At 40.9% G+C, this 22,747-nt stretch overlaps 1 protein-coding gene and 1 long non-coding RNA gene across 4 annotated transcripts in view; both read right to left on the bottom strand.

Annotated features, from left to right (window-relative positions):
- CPVL (carboxypeptidase vitellogenic like) overlaps positions 1–22,747 on the bottom strand; it is a 128,225-nt gene that overhangs the window by 89,818 nt on the left and 15,660 nt on the right. For all 3 annotated transcript variants that reach the window (XM_082692870.1, XM_082692872.1, XM_082692871.1), the window contains exons 2-3: positions 13,856–14,044; positions 5,700–5,818 (exon numbers count right to left, since the gene is read on the bottom strand). In XM_082692870.1, the coding sequence (XP_082548996.1) occupies positions 5,700–5,818; positions 13,856–14,033 (297 nt within the window). In that variant the 5' untranslated portion in view covers positions 14,034–14,044. The remainder of the gene's footprint in view (positions 1–5,699; positions 5,819–13,855; positions 14,045–22,747) is intronic.
- On the bottom strand, positions 14,417–16,919 carry LOC309845050. The gene is made up of 3 exons (XR_014301002.1): positions 16,334–16,919; positions 15,422–15,518; positions 14,417–14,574 (listed from the first exon to the last, which is right to left on the bottom strand). It is a non-coding gene; the product is annotated as an uncharacterized lncRNA (long non-coding RNA).

The raw sequence follows: 22,747 nt of genomic DNA, 5'->3' as shown, positions 1-22,747 counted from the left end.
TTATTATTTTTTTACATGATATCTTTGACCTTTAATTGTGTTACAAGTTCCAGTATGGGTCCTGGTCCCCATCCACCATGGGCATCTCATCCACTCACTGCTGGGCAAAAGTGGGGATGTAATGCCAGAGGCAGTTTAGGGAACTTAGGGAACCAGCTCCCTGGAAAGTATAGGATGTACTGGGATATATGGCATCCATGTTGAGGGAGCTGCAGCCGGGTGGTCACTGGGACAGAACCAGGACTGTAAGCTTGCTGAGGGTCTTCATGGTCTGGGAGCCCAGCCAGAGCAGGGCACTCGTGGATGTCCCTCCACACACACTGCTGATAGACGGGACAGCAGGGCCAAGAGAAAGCACAAGGCAGGACAAGGGAACAGGAAGAGAAGCCAACGTCCTCCTGCAGTGTCCCTCCAGCACCCTCTACTGACAAAGCTTAATATCATGCTTGCTATGCAGAAAAAATATCTGTAGCTGTTACCTTGGAGCAAGTAAAAGGATAGAATTTGGAGCTAGTTCCAGTGGTCAGAAGATATCACAGCCACAGCCCAGAAGTACATAGAAGAGGCTCTAGTAGTTATTTAATGCTATACAGCATGTGGCTTAAAATAACAGGAATCAATCCTTCTCCCGTGCTTTCGGTGGGTCAGGAATTTGGGGATGTCTGGCTGGATGGTTCTGGCTCAGGGTGTCTCATGAAATTATAGTTAAGGTATCAGCCAGGACTGTAGTCCTCTAACTGGGCTGGATGAACATCGTCCAACGTTGGTGCTGTCTGGTGGGAGAGGACTTTCTCTCCCTAGGGATATGCCCACACGGTTGTGTCAGTGTCCTCCCAATGGCCTCTGGCTTCCCCCAGCGTGAGTGATCCAAGAGACCAAGGCAGAAGTACCCTGCCCTTGAGAGTAGCCTTGGAAGTCACCCACCATCGCTTCTTCTATAGTGCATTGCTCACTCGGGCCAGCCTTGATTCAATATGGCAGAAGCCTGTCTAGAAACCAAGGTCACTCTTGGAGTCTGCCTACCTCACCCTGTCCCAGCCTTGCTGACTCCTCAATATGATATTGATCTTCCTCAGTCACCAGATATTCAAATTCCAGGAATCCTAGCCACTCTCTTGGCCTGAGGAGCAAGATGGGGCCCTTAGCAGAGGGGCATAGGCCTAACTCTCAAGGTCTCTGGTTTGGGTTCCATAATATTTGGGGCAGACTATCCAACAAATCATCTATATTCCCATATCTACGAGACAAATTCAAATACAGGGTATCTTTCTCCAGAGGGAAGAATTCTAATTGTAAAAAGAATAATCTCTACACCTTTCTATCTTCTTAAATTTGGAAAACCCCAGTGTCACTTTGTAATTTCTTTACCCAGTAGCAATGAATCCACACGCTTTGCCGGCATTCGGCGACTTCCGATTTGGAATGGCCTCCTGGTCTCTGCCTCTTTAATCTCCCACATCGTGACCAGTTTAGTTCTGCTCAGTATTTGTATTAATAACAGGAAAACTAATAATGATAAACACGATGATAATGAGATAATAGCAATAGAAGTTCTACTTACTACGTGTCAGGTGCCAATCTGTGGCTTTCCCACATTCTCTCATTTGTCTCAAAACTTTTGTCAAGACGGTATCCGAGCCTCACATTTGGCACACGGAAGCCAAGGATTTAGACAAACTTGACTAACTCAAGAGCTATAATGCTAATGATGCAATCTTGCACCATGAGAAAACCATGGCCAGTTTTCTCAGGATCAACGTACAGTGATCAAGAACAAAGCTTTCTCCATCGGAGGCCTAGTTTTAAATCCAGGTTCTGCCAATTTCTAGTTGGGCCGTTGGGGGCTAATTATTTAATCTCTATAGTCCTCTTCATCCATTAAACAAGGATAATAATTCCTTCTTCATGTGGTTATTGTAAGGATTAAATAAGAAAATGCACAGTGCTTAGCACATAGTCAATGTTCAATTAACAACAGTCATTAAAATTGTGACATTTTTATTGGCTTCATTATACTTCTTATCCCATGAAATAAAATGCCTGTTATTTCTCTTGCATATTGTGTCCCCACTGCACACCAATTTCCAGCTCTAGTATCCATCACCCTCCGATCTGTACACAATAACAGGGGAGTCTTGCAGAAATAACAGGAAGACAAAACTAATTTGAGAAACAGCATCCCCCCCACCCCCGCCAAAATATTCAGAGGATATGACAAGGTGGCATCCTTCCTGGATCTCTTATTTTCTCTACCTTCAATTTTTGTAAAGGGTCATTTCTCTCCTGATGATAATCTCAGCTGCTTCCCCGTGGCAGGAAATGAACTAATCTTTCTGCCAAATAAAAGGAACTCTTCCCCCGTCTGGGTGATCTGATCACCGCTTCTCCTTCTCATTTGCTTTCTCTACTTCCCCTCAAATGGCCTGTTTCATTATTTACAGCCCTGGGCTTGGCAAGAATGGTTGCTCTGGGGCCCTGGATGCCAGTGCTGCTTGGGGGCTCTCTGGGTAAGGAGGGCTCAGAACCGTCTATCCTGGCTGCCCCATGCTGACAGTTGTCAGGGTACCATCTTTTCAGCCTGCCTGTTTCTCCCCTGAAGCTGAGCCTGTCACTTCCAATAGAACACACTGTCCTCAAGCATCTTCTTTCCTGATGCCACAGCCTCGAGTTTATGTCTTCTGGGATCATCTTAGAGCATGATTCGGGCTATAGTCCTGGGCCCCAAAGAGCATCACGTGGCCAGGGGATGCAGAGGTAGGTCTTCAGTTAATTAAGCGGAGGCGGGGGCAGGGGAAAACCCCAGCAGCCCTGTCACTGTTTAATGCAGTGAGAGCTCGGATGTCAGTCTGGCAACCAGAAGAGGGGCACAGAATCTAAGCCCATTTCCCTGACTGGCTTTCCAATCCTGCTGCACCACCCACGTTCTAGAGGAAACCATACCCCTGCTCAGAGGCAAGAGAAGAAATGATTTGAGTCTTTGTTTTGTTTGCATTCGACCACTTCCCTCACCATTAATTCCTGTTTTCATAAATCTGGGTTATTACTATTGGAGTTTCAACATGCGGAAGACAATGGGGAACTTCTTGGTATCAGAAACAGCCACTGAAGCAGAAGAGAAAGTAGGAAATGGGATTTCTTGGGGTTCAGGGAGTCAGAGAGCTCAGGGGAGACGGAGCCCCAGCAGGCCTTAGAGGAACATCGAGCAGGATGGAGAAAGCTGACCCCATAGGCCACATTAGGCCCATGTTCCAGTCCTCGCTCAGATGGGTCCATGGGACAATACACCACCCCTTTGTGTACCAGTTTAGCTGAAGGAGATGTTTTTCTCGGGATAAAGGGGTGTGGATCACTTTGGGTCCAGGAGCACTAAAAACAGGACAGTGGCCTGTAGGCTGGAACCAGGGCTTCTCAGGTATAGTCCACCCGGTAATTCTATAACTTGCTGGCCTCTCCCACTTTACAAGTCAGAGTCTCTGGAGGGAATTTGGAGATAATTCTTATACACAATAAACTGTGAGATTCACTGAGAGAGAATATATCAAGAATCACAAATCTAGACAAATTCTTCAAGTATCCATTTGGCACAGAATCAGGGCCCCCCTTCCAAAGGGGTCCACGTCCAAATCCCCAGATTCTGTGAATAGGTTAAGCCACATGGTGACTGGGAATTAAGGTAGCTGACAGGATTTGGGGTCACTAGTCAACTGACCTTATGATATGGAGATTACCCTGGGTTATCCAGTAGAGCCAATGTTATCACGAGGGTCCTTAGATGTAAAAGAGGGCAGCAGAGGACAAGAGCCAGAGAAGGTCACATGAACGTGCCATCGGCCAGGGTGACACCATGTGAGGAGTGAGCCTGCTTGCCAGTGCAGGCTGTGAAGATGGAGGAAGGAGCCACAAGGCGAGGAGTGTGAGCAGCCTCTAGAAAATGCAAAAGGCAAAGAAACAGATCTTCCCTGAGCGCCTCCAGCAGGACCATAGATCTGCCAACACCTTAATTTGAGCTCAGTGAGGCCTATGTCAGACTTTTGACCTGCAGAACCATGAAATAATAAGTTTGCAACGTTTAAACCACCAAGTTTGTGGTAATCTGGACAGCCGCAATAGAGAACTAATACAAAGGGGTTCGTGACAAATGCCTGTATTCAATGATATGATATTAAAAGGTGTAACATCAAAAATGCACATGCTTCGTGTGGTTTATGAAAGGCATAAAGTTAAGAGATTCCAAGAACACACACACGAACAATTTCTACCTGTTCGAATGTGCTCATATTGCTAGGCTTCCTTTATATTGATTCTGTTTAAGACAGTTGTTCTGGATATTTGTATGTTTCCATCACTGCTTCTGAAGATCCGTTCTCTCCTCTGCTCTGTGCCCTGGTAGACAGAGCTCCAAGAACTGGACTCTCACCCCCTCTGGTTTCCAGTTGGGTTCCACTAGTGGGAGGCAAGAGCAGGAGTCTAGAGGGCACTTGGGTCCCAACATGGTACCCATACAACCTTGAGTGTGAGTTTTCTCCTTTAACTTTGTGCTCTACGCACCCACACTGGATGACAGCCTGAAGATTACTATGAGGCCAACCAAAAAGCATCTGGAATTCTTCACCAGTTCTTATGTGCTTCCTCCCATCCACAACTACACGGCCCACTTCAGCAAAGGCCATGGTTAAGAAAGCAGAAATGAGAAGTCAAGAAAATACAAACCAATCGTACCAATAAAAGCAATTTAATTTGCTTTAAACTAGAGTAAACAATTTTATATATGCAATGCTGCTCTATGCAAATCAGATGCAAATATAAATACTACCCTCCCTAGGGATAGCTTTTTCTTTGTTTCCTCTGGTTTCTAACCCAAATCCAATTTGGAAAATAAAAATAGAAAATGATCCTGTGGTGCGATAAATTTATTTATGCATCTTAGCAACTCTACCAATATCCACAAGCCCCTCCCTACCAAACAGTACCCATTAGCCTAAAGTGATTTGTTCGTGCTGAAGAGTTGTGTCTCATCACTAAGCACTAAGCAAGACTGGTGAAGTATAAGAACATACCCAGCTGTGTATGTATATGAGCCTGAGAAAGTGAGTCATCTGTGTTCTAGAGTTCCATCCTAGATCAGCAGTCCTCCCCACCTGTCCCTGCAAAGTCTACCAGAATATATTCAGTTCTCTCTCTTCTGTGTTCCCACAGAACACTACTCAGTGGGTACTGGATGCATGAAGGGGTGAGTACAAAAATAAGAACTGGTACTACAAAGTCCGTGGACAGCGGAGCCATGGAAATCTACCATCAATTAACTTAGACGGGCATTACCTGGGCATTTTGGGAATCTCCCCATTCCTTATCATCCATTGGCTCCCAACCGCCCATTCTCGCCCAAGGTATTTTTAGAACAAAATGACAGCAGAATGATTTAAGAAGACCACGGCAGGAAGAAGGTGGTAATGTGACTGTTCTACACAAGGCTGCAAGGAATTTAAAAGTTGGACCTTCCCTGCAAACATTTGTTTCCTGCACATAAACAGGAACACCACACAGAGTCACTGGCACTTATTTTTAGAAAAAAAAATCTAAAAGATGCAAAAAAAAATTTTTTTTTAAGTACATTGTTTGTAGGCTAACTTGTCTGCCCTGGGGCAGCAACCCCAGCCCCTCAGGGTTAGTGTCCTATGAGGGCGCTCTTGCCCGCCTACCTGAGCCGGGAAGAACCAGAAGAAAAGGTTGCTGTTGTAGGTCTTATTCACGGTGAGGTAGCCAGCATAACTCTTCACGTTCAAACCTGGGAAAGGAGCAACCAAACTCTTTCTTTTTCCTAGTGGAAGAACAAATTTACCCAAGGATTAGAGAAATGATACAACGTTAGCCAGCTCCATCTCAGCCCATCTTCTCCCTCCCAGGGGCCAGGGCTGCGATGGAGTGAAGAGAAAGGCTACCAGGGGACTGGCACAAAGCTGCTTACCATAGCAAATTCCAGCCTGCCCTGGTCCATTCCATATATTCGATATTCACAATCTAGCCAAGGACAACTGACATTTTTAAACTTTTTTTTTTTTTTGGTCCCCAAATATAGTTTATGAGCTATAATAAGATATGTATCTATATTTTTTAAGCTCCACTCTAAAAAGTTAATCATGGTATTCACATTTGAGCCACTGAGAAGGCCAGGGCAGAAGTCACCCAATCCCAAAACATGAGGCAGTTGAAAGAGAAACAACACAGCTATATAGCTCAGCCTCCGGAAGGCCTATATTCTCCACACTCTCCTTATCATGAAAGCAAAAGGCCTGCCACTTCCATTAAGGGAAATGGGCTGACGCATGTGGGCAGTGGGTAAGGCTGGGGAAGGTAGGGTGGGGCAGCCAGTGAGACTAAGGCTGACCTCGTGGCTACTCAGAGGAAGCGAAATAGTACAACAGGATGGTTGTAGAGGGCAGAGGTTGTGGCTTTTTTATGGCACCAAAGGGACAAAGGACAGGGAGGGGGAAAGAGGGACTGCTCAGATAGCTTGAGGACACCCAGAAGTATATAAAACACTTTAGGAGCAAAGGAGCAAACACTTTTTTTTTTTTTTAAGATTTTATTTATTTGTTGGAGAGAGAGAGAAGCAGACTCCTTGCTGAGCACAGAGCCCTACAGATCCAGGGCTCAATCTCTGGACCCTGAGATCAGGACCTGAGCCCAAACCAAGAGTCAGATGCTCAACTTCCTGAGCCACCCAGGTGCCCATAGGAGAGCTAACACTTTAAAGGCAACAGTACTGAGGGCTTTATGTTATGCAATAGGTGTAATTATTGTTCCCCACTTTATAGATGAGCTGAAGCTCAGAGAGGGTAAGTACCTTGCCGGAGATCACAGCTCGTAAAGGAGCGCTGGGAGGCAAGCAAACCTAGCAGTTAGGCTTCAGAGTCTGCTCCTTCTCTCACCCTGCTATGCTGCTGCTTGACCACAGAATTAGTCCGAAAGTATGGGTGGCAGGGGAGCAGAAACAGGAACAGGGATCAGGAACAGAATGGAGAAGAAACAAGAAAGAGATGGCAGCGTGTAGGGGGAACTGAAAGAGGGGTCTGGGTGAAGAGAGTTTCCTTAGTGGTGACAAAGCAAGTGTCCCCAGTAAAAAGTACTGATTCAAGAAAAGCTATTTATATCTGACACATATTAAGGTTGGCAGAGAGGAAAACGTCAGGAAGCTTGGTCCTGATTCATCCATGACACCAACTAAGCTGTGAAATGCACCTGCTCATCAGGAACAAGGAGCACCTGGGAGCAGAGGAGATGGTAGGACAAAGGCAGGGTCTCAACGGCAGTTTCCAGACGGTCCTGCTAAGCTAGCAGAACAGGAAGAACAGTGTTTCTCAATCGGGCAGACCTAGGTCTGTAATTTTGACCAGGCTCCCTGACAAGTTGCTTGATCTCTCCAAGTCTCTCTTTCCTCTTGTGCAAAGTGTGGATACTGATTTCCTCCCCCATCCTGGGCTCTCCACAAGGATCAAATGAAGAAAACTGCACATAAAATGAAGGTTCAGGGGGCGCCTGGGTGGCTCAGTGGGTTGAGCCTCTGCCTTCGGCTCGGGTCGTGATCCCAGAGTCCTGGGATCGAGCCCCGCATCGGGCTCTCTGCTCGGCGGGGAGCCTGCTTCCCTCTCTCTCTCTGCCTGCCTCTCTGCCTACTTCTGATCTCTCTCTCTGTCAAATAAATAAATAAAATATTTTAAAAAAAAGAAGGCTCAGGGGGCTCCTGGGTGGCTCAGTTGGTTAAGCGACTGCCTTTGGCTCGGGTCGTGATCCCGGAGTCCTGGGATGGAGTTCCACATCAGGCTCCCAGCTCCATGGGGAGTCTGCTTCTCTCTCTGACCTCCCCTCTCATGCTCTCTCACTCTGTCTCTCTCTCAAATAAATAAATAAATAAATAAATTTTTTTTTAAATGTGGGCACAGGCGAGGGAAGAGAATATCATCACTAGCCCATGGGCCACCGCACCTGCAGTGACGACTGCTTTTTTCTGGCTTAGTCCGGTTTCCCTAGGGAAGACTGCATAACTCAATCCAGCTTCTCTAGCTCTTCCCAAATAGACTTAGTTTTCTCTGCCAGAGAAAAGCAAAGAAAAAAGAAAGGGAGAGGAGCATTTGAAGAAAAGGAAAAGGGGAATGTTTGGGGAACATGGTATGTGCCTGCCTTCCTCCCAGGCTACAGCCCTCCCCACAGCAGCCTTGCTTCCCTCCACCTTTCTTTGCTTCTGCTCTCAATTAGACCAAAGAAGGATCACCCTCCAGCGCTGGGCAGACTTTCAAAACTTCTTTTCTTTTTTTTTTTTCCGTTAAATTTCTTTCTTTCTTTTTTTTTTTTTTGCCATTTAAAAATTGAGATATAATGGATGTGTAACATTATAGTAGTTTCAGATGTACAACCTAACCATTCGATATTTGTATATATTGTGAAGAGGTCACCACAATGTCTAGTAAACACCCCTCCCCATACACAGTTACATTTTTTTTTCTTATAATGAGAACTGTATTTAAGATCTATTCTCTTAGCAGCTTTCCAATATGCAATATGGTATTGTTAACTATGTCTACTAATCACTATTACTAACTACTACTAACTAATATGTCACTACGCTGTATATTATCATATCTCCAGGACTTAATTTCTTTCCTAACTGGAATTTTGTACCTAAAACACTTTTGACATATTGTCCCCCAAACTATGAATATTCTCCAATCAGAGAACCTCAAAAAGGAGGAGAGAGAATTGGAGATGGAGGGGCTGAGAATAAGTTGAGATGTGAATCACAGAGAGGTAAGTGAGTGGGAGAGGATTCGAGAAAGAAGACAAAGAAAAATGAGGAAGGTCAAAGTAGAATGAGAAAAAGGAAATATGTAATAGAAAGTAGCTGAAGGGAATGGAAGATGGGAGAGAGATGATTGAATCAATCTATCTCTCTGTGGCCAGCCGAGCACAAGGTCCACTGCCTGCTCTGAAAATGACTCCAGTGCTCCCCGGGCCGTCCTTGACTGAGGCTTCCAAAGATGTTTGTCTGCTCCCTTTTACTTACTCAGGTGCATTTCCTGCTTTCCTTCTAGATCAGGGAGTACTGGAAAGCAAAGAAATTGCCTTGTTTATCTTTGTATCCACAGGGAGGCTGACTTAAGAACTTAAAGACATTCAATACACACTTTTTAATGAATTTAGTGAACGGATGAATGAATTGATAAACGAAAGCCTGGCAAACTGACAACACAGTAAGATGAACATATTTCTACAAAAATCTGCTAAGGAAGGGAGCCTTATGACAATCTTAAGAATTTAGAAGAAGGTTTCCCTGGCCCACAAAAATGTGTTTCACCCCGTTTCAATTTTTTAATTTCCTTTAACAAAATCATGGTAAAATAATTGAACGATCTTTCAACTAAAATGATATTTCATATTTTCAAATGTTCGGTTTATCCTTCCAAAGTCTACTGATGAAACATGGAAAATAAACTCCCAAGATTTTAGGAGTTTCTTATTTCCTGCAACCATGACTCACAATACAAATGTTCAAAACAGTTAAAAAAAGGAAAAGGTTTTCTTTGAAGTGATTTCACTTCCTCCGTATTATTTACTGCAGTTACCAATGTTTGTGACATTAACACTTTGAAAAAGTTTGGAGTGTGACCAAAGAAGGACTTGAACTAGCCAATCAGGATGTACCTCACATTTACAAAGACTCCAGTACAAGACAAGACACTGCCAGACTGTAAGTAATAATAAAGACCTAATAAAAAAAAATAGTCTTTAAAGTTTGTGAGAAGGCAGTATCTGTAAAGATTTTAAAATTTGCCTCCTTTATTCATTTTGTTTTAAGGGTTTCCTCTAGCTGCAGAGAAAGTAAACATGCAATTACAATTACACAAAACTAAACCAGCTAATTGGGAGATTTAAAAAGCAAAAATTTCCCTTGTCTTTTTGTGAATTACTATCTATCTCAAGAATGTTCCATTGTGATACTAAGACTCACGTTCCTAAGGTTTTGACGGACTCAATAAACAAAAGGGATTTGGGGGAATGAGGGGACCATCTGTCCAGAGTTTCCTGAACTTTCAGTAAAGCGGATGAATAAAATTATCTTTAATTATGTTATCAGGACTGCATTTGAATACCCAGATGTACCAGATTTTGGATTAGCTACTTAAAATTCCATTCAAAAATTTTGACTGTGTAACAGAACTTTAAAAAGTGACATTATATCAGATTTACTATTTTAGATGTTGTTGCTCATCCGATGGTGAGCCAACAGACTTGGCACAGAAGGACAGAGGATGAAAACTACCCCCACCCACCAGGAGCTTTCTCCTGTACTGCTCGTGACCACAACGGTGAAATGCTTCTAGGCAACAAATACAGGAATGGGAGGGATGTGGATGGTTTCTCAGATGGGCTTCCCCATATGCTTTTGACTTGGTTCTTCCAGATGTGATACAGACACACCACCACAGTCACTTTCACCAAATGTCTTGGTTGGAACTGCTTTCCTTAGTACATGCACGTCCTTCTATATCTGCCCAAATCTCACTTAGCAGCTTCAAGTCTGGATCTAGTCACACAGAGACTTATACCTCGGGTTCTGGAGTCAGCAGAGATAGCTTTTAATTCTATCTCTGTCACTTACTATCTTTAAACAACCTTGACCAAGATACTTAATTTTCTGGGCCTCAGTTTTCTCACCTGTAAAATGGGAACAATACTTTAACTTCTTCACTAGGGTTGCTCTGAGGATTAAATAAACTAAGGTGTGAGTAACACCCATGTTTGGCACATATTCGGGTATAAAACTTAAACTGTACAAATATTTATCTAGTGCCTATTACATATAGAACCTGTGCTGGCGGGGGGCGGTGTGCCTGAGTGGCTCAGTCAGTTAAGGATCTGCCATTAGCTCAGGTCATGATCCCAGAGTCCTGGGATCGAGCCCCATGTTGGGCTCCCTGTTCAGTGGAGACACTGCTTTTCCCTCTGCATGCTGCCCCCCCGCTTGTGCTCTCTCTTTCTCTTTCTGTCAAATGGATGGATAAAATCCTTAAAAGAAAAGAAAAGAAACTATGCTAGGTCCTGGGCATATAATTATTAAATATTAGTCATTTGTTATTTTGACTACTACACTATTACTGTTTTCTGCACTAACCAACCAATAGGATAGCCTTCTTCTCAAAATTTCCATTATGCCTACCTCGAATGTAATAATTTAGTGGTTTAGTACTCACTGTTTTATTCCTTAATTGTTTCATGTGTGTGCATCTGGTTACATCAGAAAAGCACAAGTGTCTTGGGGCACCTGGGTGGCTCAATGGGTTAAGTGTCTGCCTTCAGCTCACGTCATGATCCCAGGGTCCTGAGATCGAGTCCCGCACCAGGCTCCCTGCTCAGCTCTCTCTCCCCCTGCCTTCTCCACCCACCGTGTGCTCTTTTTCTCTCTTAAATAAGTAAAATCTTTAAAAAAAAAGAAGAAGGAGAACACAAGAGTCTTAAATAAAGGAAAATAAATTGTAGCAGGCTTATCACAGAGAAGAAGTCAGAAAATCTGAGTCCTAAACACATCTCTGGTACTCTTATCTGCATTTCCTTGGTCAGTTCATGTAAGGTATTAAAATCTCAAATTCCTCATCTGTGGATTGGTAGGGTGGGTTATGAGTATTCAGCTCTTATTTAGCTCTAAACTAAATTATTTCCTTTGATTTCCTGTTAATGAACAAAATCTAAGTCATCACTCTCCACTTATTAAAGAATCCAACATGAATGCATGTGATTCATTTTGGTGGATTTGGATATTTATTCGCCTCTTCATATTTGTCTCGTGATATGAGCCTGAACTATTTTCCACATCAAGTAAAAATGAGTCTTTTTTTAAAAAAGAACTGACTACATTCTCTGACTACATCATCAAATATACACTGATGTACACTGACCACATTATCAAAGTTTTTCACCTTTTCTTAGAAAAAAGATAATGAGACATGGAGTCAGTATGCATGTCAGAAAAAGACATGTCACCAGGACTCAAATGCAACCTTTAAGATACAAGAATGTGTTGGTTTTAAAGGAAACAAAACAAAACAAAGCAAAACAAAAATGATGATATCCTATTAGCTATGAGAAAATTTCAAATGAAGAGAAGCTGCCTTACTTTAAAACTTCTTAACAGAGTTCACATGCTCATTTTGGTCTTTAAAATGGTTATTTCCCTAAAATATCCAGTATCGCTTCCACAAATTCTCCTGCTATCAATCAACCTACCAGCCTCACAGCCATTAATTCAGTTTTCCCTTCTGTGATGAGAGAGAAACTTCAGTCCTTCAAACCAAACCCCTCCATCTATGGGCCAGCCACCATATTGCTCATCTACTTAAAGAAAGTACTCCTGGGGCACCTGCATTGCTCAGTCAGTTAAGCATCTGACTCTTGATTTCAGGTCAGGTCATGCATGATCTCAGGGTTGTGGGATTGACCCGTGTAAGGCTCTGCCCCTATAGACCCGTATAGAGTCTGCTTGTCCCTCTCCCTCTGCTCCTCCACCTGCTCTCACTTTCTCTAATAAGTAAATAGATACAATCTTAAAAAAAAAAAAAAAAGTAATTACTCCTGAAATAGTTGCCCCATCCTCTCCTGGATCAGTTCTATCAGCAAACACACGGTCTCTTACTCTCTTAAAGAACCTTCCTGACCCCATAGCACCCTCCAGCTACCACCCCATTTTTCTGATTCCTTATACAAATAGCACCTCAGGCTAGCTGCCTAAATACTATTTTATAGTTCAGGAGCCTACTGATGTCCAGAAAGATTAAGTAATTTATCTACACAGTGATTTACTTAAATATAAAGAAGCATTAAGAGCTTAAAATACCATAAATTTCAGTCTCTGATGATACCAAATAACACCTCTTTCCTATTAATAGTAACAGAAAAACCCACAATGTCTAAATAAAAACCACTTGCAAACACTAATATTTAGGGAAAAATTTACAGGTTACAAAGAGCCTTCATGTGCATTTTCTCCTCTGATTCTTAACATCCCTGCAACGTGACTAAGTGATTATTTGTCCATCTAGTTAAGGAAGAAACCGAGGCCTAGGAGGTTTGGGGAACTTGCCAGGCCAAGGGGCCCAACATGATGCCTGTGGTCATAGAGAGGAGTGAGGTTGTTTGGGTGTGAATCCTGAATCTACCAGCTGGTGTCCAGCTGACTCTGGCAAGTAGCAGAATCTCTTCCTGCTTTAGTGTTTTTGTGTGTCAAATGGGTACAGCTCCCCCCTGGGCTGTGGAGATGCTTACATGAGTTTATGTAGAATCCTTTGAACCAGTAACTGACATATATCAAGTTCTAAGGTTAATATTCACTTCATTAGGGGTGCCTGGGTGGCTCAGTGGGTTAAGCCTCTGCCTTCAGCTCCAGTCATGATCTCAGGGTCCTGGGATCAAGCTCCACATGGGGCTCTCTACCCAGCAGGGAGCCTGCTTCCCTCTCTCCCTCTGCCTGCCTCTCTGCCTACTTGTGATCTCTCTCTGTCAAATAAATAAATAAAATCTTTAAAAAAAAATAGTCACTTCATTAAGTGTCCAGCTGTGGATGGGCACTATGCTAATTTTTTTTTATAAATAGAACTGTTGGGCCTCCATCACTAGATAACCTGTCCCTGAAAAACTCTCATTTTAGCTAAAAATTCTGATAACATAGGACATCAAACAATAATATTTGAAATAAAACAACTGAGAATAAACCCTGGAAGGTATTTTGAATCCTGTAAGATGACTGCTTTAAAAAAATAAAAAACCTGTTGAAAATTTACCAGTGGTTTTCTGATTTTATGAAACTTACCTTCTTCGAGTTTTCCAGCTTCAATGTAGGAAGTAAGAAATAATGGCTTTCCTACGTCTCCCTTACGTGGTACGGAAACCCGAGCTTTTTTGTATATGGAGTGAAAGAGTCCATTACCACCAGGGCTGAACATGAACATGGTCACCAAAACAGTCACCTTCCACATGGCACCAACCATTCCCTCTAGTCCTAGGAGAAAAATGACAAATGATTCTGAAGAGTAAATATTGACCCAGGCTTTTTACATATAAGACCTTCATTTATTTCATTCAAAAAATAGGTATATTGAAAAAAAGAAAAGTATATTGGGCGTGTTAAGCACCTTGGATACAACCTGAATAAAACAGACCCAATCCTTGCTTACCCCAAAGTGGGCAGTCTAAGAGAGAAGGAGGCACTATCCAGGTTTATATTTGTATTTCTAAATACAGAAAGACAATTTCTATTTCTAAAACCGTGGTCTGAAAAGTGATAAACTTTTGAATTTTTAAAAAATTTTTAAAATTCAATGCAGGATTAGCTAAAACTTCAAAACAACAGGACTCTGTAACTGATCACCAGATGAGTGGTAGAGACAGGTACTTACCACAGGAAGGGAGAGGATTGGGAAGACTAAGAGAACCCAGGAAGGCCTTACCAAGGTTGCAGAGGGCGTAAAAGGCGGGTGGAGCCCAAATGGGCAGGAGAGATGGGGAAGGCATCACTGATGGGTGGAACAGCTTGAGCAAAAGGGAGATATGAGTTGTCCATGGCAGAGAAATTTTAAAAATTTAAAACAAACAAAACAGATTTCCGATTACCTCTTCTCTCTCTACAAATCATAAACTTTGCATCCGAGAACAAAAAAAGAAAGAAGGAAGAAGGAGGTCCTAGGACTATCTTTAGGTCCCTGTCCCTATAGCTACCCGATAAGTAAACTCAAGAGCTATGCCTCAAACTTTATGAACACAGCTTTTTAAGGGTCTTCGAATCTAATGTTTGTCTAGAGTATTCATCTCAGCTGATAATAATAATGGCTTAAAATTATATGATTTCCCTAAACTTGTACATAAACATATAATTTGAATTTACAATGGGCTTTCCCAAGTGTTTCCAGCTGATCTGAATATCTTAATAACCCGACCAGGAAATCAAAAGTGATTATCACCAATTTTAGATAAGGAAAATTTGACTCCAAGGAATGCCTCATCCTAGGACATGCAGAACCCAGTCAAGGCCAAGGTCAGGTTAAGTTGAGTCAGGTGAACAGGCAGGGCTGGACTGCAACTTTTTCTAAAATTTTGATATTTTGTTTATCATGGATTTTTTTCTTGCATTAATTTTGATTCCCCCCCCCAAATATTGCATTAAAATACTATGTATCATGATTATTGAGTTTTTTGGCATGCTCTTAAATTTTACCCTGGGCAAAGGCCACACCTGATTCACCTTAATCCTTAATGCTAAGAATCATGATCCTACATCAGTACTATTATTACTCTGCCTTACTACTATTTAAGCATGATCCAAATTCTTAGCTCTAAAGTCTTAAGTAAAGTACACGAAACAAATAAATACTTTACTCACTCAGGTTTCTGGATGTAAAAAGTATATAATTATGTGAACATAATGCCTGCTTTGGACTGTTAAAATGGTGCTTTAAAATACCATGCCATTAAAACATCTTAAAAACACAAAATATATAAAAATCTATTACCACATGTTTATCACAACCCAAACTGGCATAACATGAAGATACTGGTTGTAACAAATTTTAGACACATTTCCCCAGTAAGATAGACATTTACCCTTATAATTTGATCAAATATACAATGCTTGTCAAATCTTTCATGATGGACTTAATAGAATTCCCCATACTTCATGTAAACAAGCCCAACCAAATACAATCCGTAGCTAAAAAATGGTTTTGCCTATAATAAGGAACAAAATGAATTTAAAACCTGAAATTAGTCCCAAGAATCCCAAGAGTAGTGACCACTATGGAGCTGATAAAACATTTTTTTAAATTATGTGAACTTGTTACACTGATGTTTTAATAACATAACTACTTTCAAGGAATACTTAAAATCAACAATCTTACTCTCTAACTGGTTCAGGGAAAAAAAAATCTGTGGAAGCAAAAAAAATAGGGGAAGAAGCTCTTCCAGTAAGAGTTGTTTTTTTTTTTTTTTTTCCTGGAGGCAAGAAACTAATCAGGCCATCTAATTTCTCCATCTTCCTGTTGCAAACCTCCAGCTCCCTTTAATGGAAGTCATTAATATTTAAATAACCAGGGCAGTAACAACACTTCCCTTGTAAGCAGATGTTGACTCAAAGATGTTAAAGGAGGAAAGAGGTAAAACTCATCTTGTTTTAATTGACATACATCTAATACATAAAAGTAAGAGTTGGGTCAATTTAGTAGATCTCATTAACATTTAATCAAATAACTATTAGAGTCATGGTTTCTCATGCCGGTGAATTAAAGCAACAACATACTTCATTTCATAATTCTCATTTAACCATCAGAATTCCTGAACTGTGCCGGGCTGTCATCTTTCTTCATGAAAATGAGAGCTATTATCATGAATGGAGAAGTATTGTTTCTTTTTTTTCTTAAATTTTTCTCAAATGTTTTCGTTTATCCTAAATTAGCTCAAATCTTGTAATGTATTGAACATTTACTGAGTACTTTCTAAACAAAACACCTTGTGCTAGAAGCTATTGCCCAAAGAAAGCGAAAAAAAAAAAATGATTAACCATACAATTTATCATGTCTATATGAAATAATATGAAAATATTGATGCTATTTCCAGTTCAAATATATCATATTGAAGGATTCAGGCAATCTGTTCCTTCTAATGTTTAGAAACATAAAATCTAAGTAAATACAAAGCAATATTGGCAGAATTAAGTAAGCTAAAGGTCAAACGCATATGATTTATTAAAATTATCTTACTAAACCTTAAATATTACAGTTGGAAACCTTATGTCCAAAGTACAGTGTTTTTCTATAAAAACAGCTATTTAACACAGTGATCCTTAGAATAATAAAAACTGTCAACAATGTAAACAATTTAAGATAAGTAAGTTGTTGTACACCAAAAAGATGGAATTATACACAGCAATTAAAATGTTAAGAATATTTTGGAAAATATACTAAAATATTAGGTAAAGAAGAACAGGCTATTATATTGGATATATGGTAGTTTCTCTAATACTTTTTAAAAATTTCTAAAGTTTCTACAATAATGACTCTTATAATTAGAAAAAAAAAGTTTTCGGTTTTGCTTTTGTTAAGATAAATGAAGCAACTGATAGACATGGCAAAAAAATGCTTGTTCCTTATTCCTTGTTACTACCTGGTTATGACCTCTTGCGTTTCCTAGGAATAAGGGTTCTGTTTGTTCTTTTAGAATACATTCTTCTTTCTCTAACATTCTATGAGGATGTGTCTTGATTTCCTAGAGCCGTAGAACATCAAGACTCAAAAGTACACTTTCTCTTTGGCAAATGAGAAAGCTCTGCATAATGTGAGATGCTGTTATAATAATAATTTCTATAATTATATTGTGTTTAATTCTGCCTGGAATCGAGTCCGTGACAAATGTGCACATAGTTGGTATTGGCAAATATCTTTGAACTGATGTGTCTAAATAATGAATCATATTTTAGACAGATATGAGATATTAGAGATTCATGTGGCTTAATTCTTTCATCTTGGAGACTAAAATTGGAGCCAGAGAAGTACGTAAGTGACTTAAGATTACACCGCTGGTGAGTAGCAGGGCCAAGACTCAAAGCCAGGATCTATTTATGGCTCTACATCAAATCTGATTTCCACACTCCATCCTTGGTTACAATTATATTCAGATATTCTGTTATTATCTCAATAGATAATTAACAGCCTGTAACAGTCTGAAGCCCTTTTCAGAGATCATTAGAATGTGCAATAAAAAGTGACAAATGAATAAAGAGAAATATTAATAAGTCAATCTTCCTAGAGAAATTTGGTTTTTAGAAACAGAAACTAATCCAGGTTCTGCCAGCTCATGCATCAAAACTTTAGTGTGACAGTGACTTCTCTGGGTCCCAGTCAATGTGTTAAAACCAGTGGTTACCTTTCCAGGAGCTTTGAGAGCTCGATGTTCAACAAAGCCATTGTTAAAAATTAAATTTACCATTTAATAAGCCCTCTTTAAAAACCTAAGTAATAAATATTCAGAACTCATCACTTCATAACTATTTACTACATTTTACTGTGACTCCAGGGATATGGTTTTTGTATTTGATAGAGAAATTCCATAATGGTTTGCTACAGTGCACTTCTTTCCAACTCTGTGTTCAGGAACATCTTGCTGGTACCTTGAAATAAGCCCTGGTGGGAGTATTTACACCACAGAAATCAGCAAAGATTCCCACCCCCAGAGAACTGGTTTCTAAAGATTTACCCACACACAGTGGTCTCCTATTCCTAATTTGAAAAAAAATGAGCTGGAAACTACTTTCCATCACACTCCCATTCCAATTGAAATAATCAGTAGAAGAGACAAAAAGGAAAACCCTGCCAAGTTGTCCTAGTGTTTGAAAGCAACCATTAACAGGTCAGATATGCAAGCCTTCTGGAAAAGAAACCTGAAAAAGCCACTTTTCGGAAACTGTGTGTTCTACCAATGAAGAAAGAATCAAAAACAAAAACTCCAGAATGAGGACAAGGAACAGCCGCTCTCTGTTCTCCCCTTCCCACTTGCCTATTTTATATGATAATTATTCCAACCAACAGATAGGAATTGCTCACATAATAAATGCTGTACCTGCAATAAAATAGCTATTTGGATTCCCCTGTCCATATTTAACTGGCGTTAGTAGCTCCCAATGTGAAAAAATAAAAAAAATTCCCCAAAACAAAACAGGCCAACTAGTAATAGACATTTCCATGAACTCTGCAATAAAAGAAAGGTACGGGAACGTGGTTCCTCTACTCTACAAAGATGTAAGCACATCTCGAGATTATTCAAGCGTATCCCAAGCACCTGAATCCTATAACAGAGCTATTATGCAACCTTCCACTAAATACCAATTCTAGCTGTTTTGCTGAAAGATTTCCATGCAAACCAGTGTTTTATTTGTTCATTTAGATAAACGAACCTTCAACTAAATAAGTCTTTATTCTGAGGAATCCACTACTCATTTTCCTTAGGACATCATTTTAATGTCTCAAATTGATGTTCGAAGCGCTCTTTCCCCAGGAAAGACACAGTGCCAGACACACCAGGTGAGAGGTGACAGGCAACCTTCTGCTGAGGGGGCACTGAGAACATGCCCATCTCCTTCTCCCAGACCACCCCACTGGCATCAGACAGGGGCATCTAACCTTGCTAATGACTCAGTCATTCCCATCTCTGCCATCGTATTTTTGGACTCATAGGAAAGGGAGATACGTGGCAGGTAGACGATGAAAAGAATCAGGAAGAGGAGGAATAATATCATCTGACTTTACCTCAAAGTCTCACTCCAGCGAAAAGGAAAATTTGAATGAGGGTGGGAAGTTAGAAGAAGACATGTCCCAAAGTGTTAGTAACGGCTTTGAAACAGAAAGACATCTTTATGAGGCCTCATTAGTAATAGCTACCAATCACTGAACATTCTCTATATTCAAGGAAATGTGCTAATTGCTTTATATTTTTATTTCTGACCTTTCTGGGGCAGATAGTGTTATCATCCCACTTTAGGGATTTGAAGCTGATCCTCAGAGAATTTATTTTATATATATATATATATATATATAATTGGCCCAAGTCCACACCACTAATAAGTAGTAAAGCAAAGAGTTAATGCCAATTCTAAGACTATTCTATAGTCCCAATACCAGCATCTCCCAAAATGTGGGACAGAGTCCCTCCTCCTTATTCAGGTAAATTTGGAAATATATTATATCCCTACAGAATTAAATTATTATGTTGCTAAGAAGTTCTTCTGTAAATCAACCTGTTAAAACTTTAGCCCAGTATTTCTTAAACCAACAATTTTTCTTAAAGATTTTTTTTTTTTAAAATTTGAGAGAGAGTGAGCAAGAGAGAAAGTACGAGTCAGGGGAGAGGCACCGAAGAACAGGTTCCCCAGCACCCTGGGATCATGACCAGAGCTGAAGGCAGACGCAGAACTGACTGAGCCACCCAGGCGCCCTCCCAAACCAACAGGTTTTGATCAGGAAAGGCTTCTTATTATTGCGTAATATCTAAAAATTTTATGTCATGCATTCTGTGGCCTTTATTTATTCAACAAAACATGGTAGAGGAACATGTATATCCTAGGCCCTCCTGCTGGGCTAACATTTCATGTAGGTTCTGGAAACATCTCTGGGTAGAGCCCCCCTTGAGGAAACAATGCAAAGGCCCTGAGGTGCAACTAAATTTTATTTGTTGTTGGTTGATGGGAGCACAGTGAATGAGGAAGGAAGTGGCAGGCACATGATGAATTCAGAGGGTGGTCAGGAACAAAATAGGTCGAGTTTTAGCTCTATTCATATTCGTTAGCATTAGGGAATAATACAATCTGCTCAGAATTGTGAAACGGGAAATGGTCACTCCGGCTGCCATCTAACAAGTGGACTATGGGAGAAAAAGGATGGAACCAGGAGGCCAATGTAATATTCTGGGAGAGACGGCAGAGGCTGGAGCCAAGGGGTATCGGGGGAGTGGTGAGACGTGTGAGCTATGTTTTGTAGGCAAGCCTATTTAAAACATTCTGATGTTTTAAATCCTCTCCCACCACCCCGTTTGTGGTCCTTTTTATAGTAGCCCTAGGAACTAAGACATGGATAGTGGGACCAATATCCAACTGGAGGTGGGGAAAACTCTGGGAGGAGTCAGGAATGAGGGGGTAAAATGTGAACCATCAACAATCAAATGGGAAAGAGAAGCTAAATTGATTTCTTATCGAGGTATTTCTGGCATTATTATAAGCCAAGATCTCTCACAGGACCCTTTGTGAAATATTAGCTCAGTAAGATATTAATGGATTTTTTAAAAGATTTTTTATTTATTTATTTGACAGAGAGAGAGAGAGAGAGATCACAAGTAGACAGAGCAGCAGGCAGAGAGAGTGGGGGAAGCAGGCTCCCTGCTGAGCAGAGATCCCAGGATCCTGAGATCATGACCTGAGCTAAAGGCAGTGGCTTTAGCCTAGTGAGCCACCACGTGCCCCGATATTAATGGACTTTAAAGGGAAAAAAGTTTGGAAAAATTTGGGTTAAACAAACTTAAACAGGGTTCCTGTTTCCAGAACATCTCAAAGCCTTTCATTTGTTAATGGGCAGTATGTGTGTGTGTGGTTTTTTTAAGTGTGTTTTTTATGTGTGTTTTTTTATTTATTTGACAGACACAGATCACAAGTAGGCAGAGAGGCAGGCAGAGAGAGAGGAGGAAGCAGGCTCCCCAAAGAGCAGAGAGCCCAAGGTGGGGCTCAATCCCAGGACCCTGGGATCATGACCTGAGCTGAAGGCAGAGGCTTTAACCCACTGAGCCACCCAGGTGCCCTGGGCAACATGTGTTTATCTGACTGTGACACTATCCTTAGAGAGATCCTGAATCCAGAGGTTTACATAAGACATACCCAGATGAGGACACTAAGTCCCAGGTTGAACAATTTCTCTAGTCCTGGAATAATTTTCTCAAGCCCCCACTTAACTACTATAAACAGTAAAGCTGTATTTTGAAGCCAGATCTAGATGATTCTGAAGTCCATATCTTTTACAATATATCACTGTGTCAATGACATAACATAAGAAAACCTGCCTCCATCTAACTTTTGACAAAAGCAGAATTCTGGGTAAACTAGGTTATCTTGGCATTTGCAAAACCTACAGGTGCTAAAATTGCAAGTGATTTAAGGGCATGTTTATCTACAACGCAGTGAAAATCACATGCCCAGAGAATGCTGGGCATAATGGATTTCTAGTGTACGTCCTTCAGTTTTGAAAATGATTTTTTAGGGGTGGCTAAAGCCCTCAGTCCTTTAGGATTCACAGCAAAAGCACTATCTTCCAGTGAGAAATTCTTTATTTTTCTGATATAAATTAGCCCAATTCTTTTTAGACTCGGCATCCTTTTTCCTATCTACTGTAACTAAATTCATCAAATAAAACATTAAGATACACAGAGTGGTAAATACAAGGGTAAGACTGGGCACTATGGATGAGAATATTTTATATGAGGATGATTCTGGGAAATTCTGCAATGTCATCTTAACTATTACTCCCTGAGGTGACAAGAAACTCCTCCCTGATTACAAAACAGAGATATGACTATGTATTACACATTACATATTATTATATAATACTCCCTTAGTTAAGTCTAGTACTTTGCTTATCTCTTAACCACACATTGTCTCATCTGGTCTTCAGAGTAGTTAGTGGCTCTTCAACAGGGGCCCATGTTGATGGAGCAGAGCTGGGGCAGACTCCAAGTTCACTAGACCATCCACTCAATTCAATAAACAGGCTGACCCTTTAACAACATGAAGGTCAGGAATGTGACCCCCGTACAGCCGAAAAGTCAGACTCCCCCCACATTTAATGACAAATAATCTACTGTTGACTGAAAGCCTTCCAATAACATCAACAAGTAACACATATTTTGTATATCATATGAATTATACAGTGTAATCTTACAATAAAGGAAGCTGGAGAAAAGAAAATATTATTTTTTAAAAAGATTTTATTTATTTATTTGACAGACAGAGATCACAAGTAGGCAGAGAGGGAGGCAGAGAGAGAGGAGGAAGCAGGCTCCCCACCAAGTGGAGCGCCCGATGTGGGGCTCGATCCCAGGACTCTGGGATCATGACCTGAGCCGAAGGCAGAGGCTTTAACCTGCTGAGCCACCCAGGCGCCCCAGGAATGAAAATGTTATT

Source organism: Mustela nivalis (genome assembly GCF_964662115.1).
Source record: "Mustela nivalis genome assembly, chromosome: 12".
Classification (NCBI taxonomy): domain Eukaryota; kingdom Metazoa; phylum Chordata; class Mammalia; order Carnivora; family Mustelidae; genus Mustela; species Mustela nivalis.
The sequence above is the reverse complement of the archived record's forward strand: the minus strand, read 5'-3'. Positions and strand labels throughout refer to the sequence as shown.